Source organism: Protomyctophum parallelum (assembly GCF_964188405.1).
Source record: "Protomyctophum parallelum genome assembly, chromosome: 16".
Lineage (NCBI taxonomy): Eukaryota > Metazoa > Chordata > Actinopteri > Myctophiformes > Myctophidae > Protomyctophum > Protomyctophum parallelum.
In genome coordinates, this window is record NC_139711.1 from 15,043,407 (window position 1) to 15,054,168 (window position 10,762).

At 44.3% G+C, this 10,762-nt stretch overlaps 1 protein-coding gene across 1 annotated transcript in view; it reads left to right on the forward strand.

The window, feature by feature from the left end:
• Positions 1-1,859: 1,859 nt before the first annotated feature.
• The window catches only part of psd2 (pleckstrin and Sec7 domain containing 2), a gene marked incomplete at its 5' end in the record, with an annotated part of 44,328 nt that continues 35,425 nt past the window's right edge, over positions 1,860-10,762 (forward strand). The window contains 2 exons of the mRNA XM_083786206.1: positions 1,860-2,044; positions 4,098-4,928. Of these exons, the coding sequence (XP_083642332.1) occupies positions 1,860-2,044; positions 4,098-4,928 (1,016 nt within the window). The remainder of the gene's footprint in view (positions 2,045-4,097; positions 4,929-10,762) is intronic.

The window sequence follows — 10,762 nt, forward strand, 5'->3', positions numbered from 1 at the left end:
CGTCACCCGCGACACGCAGCAGAGGGCACGATGACCCAGGAGGGGCAGGCCCTGCCCCAGACCTCCTCCACCACCCCCACACCGCCCGAGAACCCTTTGGAGCAAGACGCCGCCACTGCCACCGCCACCCACCCGCCCGCAGAGACACGTGCGCAGGCTGAGCAGGAGTCCGCGGGGCCCCGGGAGACAGAAGGCATCCATGAACGGGAGGCAGAGGAGAGTGAGGAAGGCAGAGGCGAGGAGGAGGTAGGCAGTGGTGTAAAGCATTGGTACCCAACCTTTTTATACTGTAGTACCACCTCAGAAAATATGTGGCTCTCCATGTACCACCATAATAAATCAAGCGTAGCGATAGTTCATCGCGGCACGGAAGGCAGATGGTTATTATATATGTAAATATAGTTCCCCTCATTCATTCCCCCTAGTAATTCATTCTGCTTCTTTAAATCAGCTGCATCTCCAGGCCACGCCCTCATTCCCACAGTGCAATTCAGGCGGCCTACTTAAGCAGCCTCAGCTCACTATCTCATTTTCCATGCTGAGCTGTCAAGCAGCTCGTGCGGCGTCTGCGTGCAAATTTCCCCGGCCTACTCCCTGTAGTTCTTAGTCCAGGGGTTATGGGATATTATTGTATTGTTTGCGATTGTGTACATTCATTGTGTTGAATCATGTGTTGATGTGTTATTACTGTGTATTGTTGTTCATGGATTATTGTATCTTTGGGTCTGCTCTGGGGGGGTCATTGATATCAGAGCTGTGTCTCGGTACACAGATAATCGGAGATATCAAATGTGATATCAGACCCGTGTCTCGGTACTCAGATTATCTGATATCGCATGAGCAGAGCCACACCGCTGTACTAACATGCAATAGCTTTGCAATAAATGGTTCATGGTCAATCTGAGCTGAAGTGTCTCAATGAACTGATGTTAAAATACAGGATCCCTTTTTGTTCCATTCCTAATCCAATAATGCTGCTGCTCTGGCTAGGTGTGCTGTCATGCCCATTTCAGCACGGCTGGATAGCCCTATTTCAACCAATTGCTTGGACAGAAGAACTACCTATAATATTTAATTCCACTTTTGTCTTTTTTCTCCTTTTTTGGGCAACTCCTCTGTGTACCACCAGAGGGGGGCTCAAGTACCACCAGTGGTACAAGTGGTTGGGATTAACCTCTGGTGTAACGTAACTATAAGTACACATAAGTACTGTACTGTATAAGTACTGTACTTTCTTAGGTGTTTGTACTTTACATGCAGTATTTCCAATTTCCAATACTTCTACTTCTGCGCCACTACATCTCGGATCCACATATTGTACTTTTACTTTTACCACTACCTTTATTTGAAAATGTTAGTGACTAGTTTCTTTGTAGTTTTAGATTATTATTACAAAACATACATGAACCACTCTAGCCCTAAATACATTTTGACCATTTGAAAATAGCAGATCTATTCATTTATTTTATTTATGTATTTATTTATTCATTATTTTATTTATTTATTTATTGACAGGGACAATACACATTAATCATCATTTTCTAATCAATGCGTCAAAAGATTTTTATAACATTTTGAAAACTTGAAATGGGACGTCCTGCACAACGAGCACTTTTACTATTGGTACTTTAAGCACATTTTGATACCAACCCTTTTGCACTTTTACCTCAAGTAAGTGTTTTATTCCAGCCATTTCCTTGTAACGGAGTATAGCGATGACGCTTTTACTTCAGTAAAGAATGTGAGTGCTTTCTCCACCATGACAGGAGGTAGCAGAGAGAGCGGAAGAGGCACGGCACGAGACGCCGCCGAGGGAGGAGGAAGAGGGAGGAGGAGGAGGAGGAGGAGGAGGAGGCGGGATGAAAGCTGAGGGAACAGACGGATCGGGTGATGAGAGTGGACACGCGGACGGCAGAGGGGCGGATGGAGAGAGAGGGCGCGAGTGCACGGAGGCGAGCTCGGGGGAAAAGAGCTGCGAAGAAGAGGAGACACCGGCAGCACCCGCACAGCAGCAGGATGCAACGCAGCCTGAGCAAGCTGCACGGTTAGTCCTCGAAGACCACCACCACCACCACCACCACCACACTGAGTGAACGGACATGAACAAACCTTTTAAATGTAGAGGGGCAGAGATTTCCGTTCACGTTCAACTCCTCTGACTGAATTGCGTCATGGTCATTTTAGACCCATCGCGACAATCATGAGTTCTCAAACGTTTTAGTGCCAAGGACCCCCAAAATGATATATGTATTTGGAAATGTTTTGTGGCAGGGACCCCTGCAAGAGATGATTTGTGTTGAAATGTACAAGCTCGTAGAGCATGGATATCTGCTATTTTTTTTATAGCCAACACTAAAATCTAAAACGACACAGATGCTTTCCCTGTTTTAATGGGATCAAGCACAAACACCTCATGCCTCATGTTTAATTGTATTGACCTTCACTGGTTTCAATAGACCTACGGTATAGTCTCAAAGATTAGTGTGCTCATGTGACAAGTATTCTTCATCTTAATGCAACAGTTTGTTTCTCTGTCTGATAATTAGCCTTAACACAATGAAATGAAATGAAAATGCCTACAGTGCATTATTTAAGTGAGGCAAACGCTCTGCTTGGATAAAGAAATGCAGAGTGAGAGCACAAATGGCCTCATTTCCAGGGAATGTGAGAGCTCGGTGTGTCTCTAGTGGGTTTTTTATTAGCACCACCCAAATTATTATTAAGATGGCCCTCTATAATGCTTATTTGACCAGAATCCATGTTTTCTTATTATTTCTTGTTAGAGTGTGTGTCTATACTGTCTAATGTTACGTAGTCAAAGACCATAAGGACTTGGCGCTACATACTGTAGAATTTACCCTGGGTATTTACCCTAGGTAAATATAGTAACTTTGCTTTGCTTTAGAACTGGTACAAAGATTCTAGAACAGCGGTCCCCAACCTTCTAGTGTCTAGAACAAGGCTAGTAATTAACTATACATGGAATGTGTGAGATTAACAGTAGCAAAGACTTAACTAGAGCATGGTAGGGAAGCATTATTCAGAAAGCTGAAAACAACAAAAACACAGAAAACACAGTTTGTTTAAAGGTAATCATATCATTACTTAATCTAAGCCAATGAAGTTGACTCAGCCACGGTTCTAGTTCTAGAGAAACACGTGGTCAATCAATATGAAAATGAAGCTATTCTGTCTTCATTCCTTGGAAAGTAGACATTCTAACGACGTGTGTGACATCAGCAGTACAGACAGAGCATGTATAGATTCACTATATGTGTTAAAGTGGTTGAATTACAGTATGGAGGGCAGACGGATGAGACAGGGCGGCCTTAGCTAAATCCAGAGATCCTCTAGTCTAAATAAACAGTGGGTCGGGACCCATGTGTGGGTCTCTGACACATTGTTGTGGGTCCCCTTAGTTTTTGTTTCCTACATTTGGTTTTTAATTATTATTATTTCAACACATTTTCAAAAAACATTCCCAAAAAAGCAACATTCTTCATGAATGAAAAACAAAATGCAATGATTTATTTTTTCAGTAATATCATGAAGAAATGAAAGAAAGATTTAAGAAATGCTATAAATAAGAAGTACAGTAGTATAAGAAGTAGTGAAAATAGCTGATCTACAAGCTCACATCGCGGTGCGAAGCGACACGTTGTCTGTTTGTAGATCTGCTATTTTCACTAGTTTTGGGTATCAGAAAAACATCTAATCTCTCTTTTTTGTCACAGTCTAAAAGGTTTGGGAACCACAGCTCTACACTATACAGTGTAGAGCTGTAGTCCTGCTCTATGCTTTTAGTTGCAAGCAATTGTCAATGTGACTATCCTGCCAGATTAAATATTAGCATAATATGCTACTTTACCTGAAAGAAAAATAGGTGTTACATTTTGCATGTTGGCCTAAACACATATCGTATGCTAACTGTGAGTACATTTTCTTCCTTCCTTCCTTCCTTCCTTCCTTCCTTCCTTCCTTCCTTCCTTCCTTCCTTCCTTCCTTCCTTCCTCCCTTCCTCCCTCCCTCCCCTCCCCTCCCTTGACTTGCCTTGCCTTGCCTTGCCTTGCCTTCCTTCCATGCTTTTCCTCACACAGACAGGAGAACGGCTTAGAGGGACCCGAGGAAGAGGACGAGGACGGCGACGAGGAGGACGTGTGCGGCGGCGGGCTGACGCAGCAGACGCACCTGGACACGTTCAGCTCCAACTTCGAGACGTCGGTGGAGCAGGCGGACGCTGAGGTGGAGGAGGAGGAAGAGGAGGAGAACGGCGAGGGAGCACCGCAGCAGATGGACGGGAATGAGGAGGAGGAGGGGAGGAGGACGACGGTGGCGAACCGGGACAGCTTCAGCTCGACGTTTGAGCACATCGTCGAGCGAGTGGCCGGGCGGGAGGAAGACGAGGATGAGGAGGAGGAGCCGGTGGAGGAAGTGAAGACGGACAACAGGGACGGCTTCAGCTCCACGTTCGAGCGCATCGTGGAGTCGGCGCTGCTGCGCGGCGGCACCTGCTACAGCAGCGTGGACTCGCTGGACGTGCTGTCTCTCACGGACGAGACGGACAGCTGCGTGAGCTTCGAGGCGCCACTCACACCCCTCATCCAGCAGAGGTCGCTGCTGCTACAACAGCAGGGGCCCGAACCCCCCCTGGAGCTGGAGCTGGCCACCGTGCAGGAGCAGGACTGGTGCGGCGAGGAGGGGGCGGGCGGAGTGACGGAACAACCGGCAGGTGACCCTGAAGCTGCTGCTGGGCCTGCTGGGGCTCGGGCTGGGCCAGGGGCAAGCCCACTGCGGACCACAATCACTGGGACTAGGTCGGAGTTTACGTTAAGCCAGCCGGGACGTTCGTGGGCCGCTCACAATGGATACCACGCAGACTACCATCAGGGGCCCAAGGAGGGGTCCGGAGCCATGCTCAACTCTGTCGGGTAAGAAGAACATCACGTTTGCAGTATTTTATGTGTTGGTTGATTTGTGAACCATGAATGCGTTTTTTTTAATTGTGTGTCTTGTCCTTCAAGACCCATCTCTTGCATTTATTTTCTTAACAATGCAGGGTTTTGACATGTCAATGTCAGCCATTGAAGCATCACAATGTTTACTTATAGTATAGGGCGGCTGTGGCTCAGGTGGTAGAGCAGGTCGTCCTGATCCATTGGTCAGTGGTTCAAATCGCGGCTCCTCCTGTCCACATGTCGAAGTGTCCTTGGGCAAGACACTGAACCCTACATGGCCTCCAATGTTGGTTGGTGTGAGCTTGCCACCATTGGTGTGTGAATGTGGGAAGTGAGGACGCTGGCGTCGACTGTTCGCCGCTTCACCACCCAATGTATGAATGAATGAACCATTGTAAAGCGCTTTGAGCGCTATAAACATGCAATTCATTATCACACATACAATTATTGCAAGTTGAGTAGTATTGACACAAGAGATAAGGCTTTAGCTATAGTGTGGGTGTCCTCCCTCGGGATTGCGTTTACCTGTAAAAGTTGTGGAATGATATAAACAACAGTGCATTGTTTATTAAAGTCCACTCACACGCTCCCCTGGGCTTTAATTAGGCAGGCAGTATAACTTATTTAGACCTAAAAAACTGTTTTCTGAAAAACGATGTTTCTATGTCAGTGGTAACTGAGCATATGGTATTTTGTTGTCCCTGTTTTTGCTTACATTTAGAGTAGCTTATAATTTGTGGCCTGTGCTGTGAACCTTGTTTCAACCACCAGGAGGCGTGAGTAGCACTAAGGGGCATTAATACAAACGCAAGCATGTCTTTGCAGTCATTGGAGACAGGACATACATACTCTAGGCATGTTGAACTGCCCATGCACATTTACACACATGTATGCAGCTTTTCCCTGGTGGTGATGTGACCATAACATGCCCTAGTAGTCACGCTATAGGCCAGTGGTTTTCAACCAGTGGTCCGGGGACCACCAGTGGTCCTTGAAGGAATTCCAGGTGTTCCCCATTTAAATGGAGAGTTGGTAACCAAATGGACCCTTACAGGTCTTTAACCCTTGAGAGCATAAGTAAAATGAAACCAAATGGACCCAAGAGTTAAATTATTGTTAAACATCTGCATTACTTCATATACAAGAAGTCTAGGCTACACAATTAGAGAATGTAGAAGAATTGTTATTTTTAAAGACATTTGCCAAAAGCATGGTAGACAAAATCTTACCCAACGACAACTAAAGTTTTGGGTCTGCGAGGCTAAATCTCATCAGGTGGTCTGTGGCTCAAAAGCCAAATTAATAATGGGCCTTGATATGAAACGGGTTGAAAACCACTGCTATAGTTAGTTCCACTCACTTCACACGGGTGACGGGTGTGATTCTTTTTTGCTATTTTTTACTGAAAAGTAACCTTTTTTATATAATTTCCAATGCATTTAGTTATAGTTATGTTAACTTTATGAACTAAATACAAATACATTGGACATAAAAAAAGACAATAACATTTGAATACTATAGTCATTAAGCTACACAGACTGAAGTAATTAATGCAGGTTCATCCTGTTTGCATGTTTGGAATTGTAACAGCTGAAATCAAACTTTGTGCAGTATTCTGATATTAACCTGCGAGACGCATTTAGTGACGGCGGGGGCCATATGTGGCCCCTGGGCCGCCAGTTGCCCATGTATGCTCTGTATCACAAAGGCTTGGAGGACATGCACACAGCAGCAGCTGACACCACTTTTCGCCGTTTAATTGCCTTATTAGCAGTAAGGGGCATTTGGGAAAGGCAGCTAGTAGGGGGGGGGGGGGGGGGGGGGGGGTGTTGCGAGGTAATGTGAACCATATGGGAAAAACTTACCATAACCTGACCTGTGGCAATCGTTTTCTCTGGCTGGTCATTATACAACCCCTATGGCTTTTTTCCACAGAACGGCTGTCGTCTGCACGGTTTCTAGAGTTACAAATCCACTGGAATGTCAAATAGAAGCGGGACTCACAATGCTCTAGCCCAGTGGTTCCCAAACGTTTTAGCCTGTCACCCAAAAGAGACATTTGGGACTGTAGGACCCAAACTAGTGAAAATAACAGATCTACAATCTCACAACGTGGCGCTACGTGTCACGCTGTGAACTTATGCAGATCGGCTATTTTCAATACTTAACACGGAGCCCGCCAGAAACGAGGGTTAAATGAAATTACTGATTTATTTTTTCTTCATGTTTTCAATTAATAATAGTTAAAAACAAAATGTGTCCGCGGACTCCGCTACCCAAAGTTTGGGAAATCCCCTGTTGGGGATCAGGTCGTTACTCAACAACACAGTTTAGAGATCTACTTTCTATCCCTTGATATGGCTGTCTGTCTCTCTCAGGCTCAGTCTGTGTGCCTCTCTCTCTCTCTCTGTACAGATGTTGCTCTTTAAGTACGGACTAGCTTCCTGACCGCCAGCCCCGTCCGTGCTCAATGTACTATTGTTTGTGTCATGACATCATCGTCTTTGGCCTTCCTCTGCTAGCAGATTCTGTGTGTCATGGGTTTGTGTGTGTGTGTGCGTGCGTGCGTGTGAGGCTATACTGCTCTATAACATCTAGTTTGCCAGCTAAGTGGATGCATGTGCTGGCCTATCTTAAAGGAAAAAGTCAAGTTTGTTGGTAGCCTTCCTGGTTTAAAGAGCCACATTCAGTGAATGGCAATTATTTGGTCCATGAGGGGGTTCCAGGTGGTCCCCAGAGAGTTGGTAACCAAATGGACCCTAGATCTTTAACTCTTGAGAGTGTAAAATTAAACCAAATGAACCTTTGCGGGCCAAATTTGGTTTAATTTTACGTTCAATTCACGCTCAGTTCAATTTTAGTTAAACATCACTTCATTTACCAGTAAGACACCCTAAAGTGAGAGGTCGCGCTGAAACAACAGTGCTTCTTACGGCACAGTTGAGAAGCAGGAGTTAAACTATTAATCTGGTGTCAGTGAGGTCGCAGATCTAAGGGTCTCCATGATGTCATGTGATGTCACGAGGTGCGATACCATATATGGAGACGTGGGTGACTAACTAACTAACGGACAGGAGATTCAGGTTTTCATAGTAAACACGACCTTCGGTCGCAAACAAAATGACAGAATGTACAATATTGTTACATGTTAATGTTATTTTGATCGTTTCCCCTGTATGTTATCTCTCCTATGGTACCACATCATGGAATTGTGGACAAAATCTTCGACAACGAAATAAGTCTTTTTTTAATCTCATCTAATGGTGGTCCGTGGCTCAAATGCAGGAAGCTGTATGCAAAGCAAACATGCTTTGACACCGCTGTATACTGCACACCTTTGGTGCCGCTATAGACAAAGCCGCATCAGGCGACTCACAGTGGCCTATAATGCGTGTACTGTATGAGGCTGCTGCTGAGAGTGCCAAGAAGCTCCAGTGCTAGCCAGATGTTTTGTTTGTTATAGTGTTGGGGTACCTACCTGCTCTCCTGTACTACGTAACTCTATGTACAGGTTCATGTGTAGGGCATCTGAGTCAATAAACGACATCATCGCTGTAATAACGCAGTTCAGTCAGGTTCTCATCTAGATTGTGGAACCATTGGCGCACATGTTTGTATGTCAAAAACTGAACATTTATTTTATATTTCCTGTTATATTGTATTGTTACAATTTAGGCATTTAGCAGACGCTCATAATCCAGAGCGACTTACATTAAGCAAAAACAAAGAATAAAAAAGCATGGTAATACATCAAATACAAACAAAGTAGTTATCATGAATCATACATAAGCTAAGAGCGTAACAGTGGAAAATCTATATAATGAAACTATGCATTATATATACTATGATATACTGTGATATGGATCTCCCTGGGTCTGAAATAAAGATTTATTGATTGATTGATTGAACATGTACTGTACAGTTTAAAAACTGAACTATGCCTCTGAGCTGCTTTGGTGGTTTGATGACTATAAACTGAGATATAAGCTATGCTCTGTTCATATTCAGCGTATATGTATGAGTATGACTGACTGTCCATATCCCAGCTCTATTTGTTTCTGTCTTGCCCTTGAGCTGCATATTTTTTTCTCTTTTCTTTTTAGTCTCCTGTTACTCCATCCCTTTGTTTACACCATCTCACCCCCCTGCATCTCTCCTCTTTATCCTTTTATCTCATCTTCCATCCCCTCCTCCCTTTTAGACCCCACCCCGCTATCTATTATATTTCATTCCCCTCCTCTCCCTCACTCCATCTACAGTACTCCTCTTCTCTCCTTTCTTCCCTGTGGGCAGCGATAGAGCTGGCTGTGTTACACTATTTGGCACCTCGAGGATTGTGGGTAACTGGCCTTTTTCGCCACAGGGCAGAGCAGCATGCATAGCAGTGGATAGAAACGGGGGAGGAATGTGTAGAGAAAATCCTGATTGGAGTCTATAATACAGACATGCAACGTAAGGAAGCACCCTTGTTTAATTCATTCAGTAGGTTCTGTGATCTGCATAGTGTCAGTCAGCCAATTACCCAATCCACAAGAGTGCAGTGTGATTCTACTCAAACTGTCATTGATCTCATTCTGACCACGGACAAATCCAGAATCTCCAAGAAAGGTGTTATTGTATGCAGGCTTAGTGATCATTTTATGATTTTCTGTACCCGCAAAAAACAAAAACAAAAGTCTGGCTGTCACAAAACATATCTAGGGACCTCAAAATGTACTCTAGCGAGGCCTTTAACCTTGAACTGGAGAGTCTGGACTCTGGATTGGTCCGATGAGCTCAGGAGCACACTAGTCGAAGAAGCATGGCTTGGCTTGAAAACCAAATTTACATCATTTACATCAAATTTACTAAATAACATGGCTCCTTTGAGAACCAATAGGGTCAAAACCCGCTCGGTTTCATGGATGAATTCGGACATACTGACTGCAATGAAAGCCAGAGACAAAAAATGCTCTGAACTTCTCAAATGCAAGTCCAAGCTAGCAAAGTGCATCTCCAAACTGATCATCCTAAAAACCCAACGAAACAAGCTAAGAAACATTGTAACTACCATGACTAAATCAGCTAAAAGTAACTTTATAAACGATAAAGCAGAGGAAAACAACAACAATCCTCAGGAGCTCTGGAAGTTAATCAACTAGGCTGCGGTCAGAAACTAAAAACCAGGTTTACAAACATAAACATCAAATCGAATGACACCATCATCACTGACAAGCTTGACTACTTAAACATCTTCTTTACAAACATTGCAACAACGCTGGTTAACAAACTGCCCTCCCACTCTGGGCGTTTTGGTGTAGAGCACATCAAAGCCTTCTACAAAAACCTAGGTGTTTGTAAAGATGATTTTAAACTGACAATGGTAACAACTGAGGAGGTACTTAAAAGACTGTGTTCCCTTCAACCCCACAAGGCCACTGGCCATGACAATATTCCCTCCAAATTTCTCAGAGACTCTGCCATCTCTATAGCTCCAATCATCACATAATAAACCTCTCCATCAAACGGCTCATCAGAAATTTTCAGTAGTACCGAAGAGCCGACTTTAGGACGGTACCCCCCCACACACCTCCTGCATGCATAAGGCCCTTAAAACAAGGCTCCAGACTTCCCAACAGACAGACAGACAGACAGACAGACAGACAGACAGACAGACAGACAGACAGACAGACAAACAGACAGACACTCTTGCACTCACTCATGCAGGATTTATGTTGTTTCTGTTGTGTGGGTTGTTAGTCGAGTTAATCTGCCAGTCATCCAAACACCCAGATATTAAATAAACCACTCAGGGGAATCAGTGATAG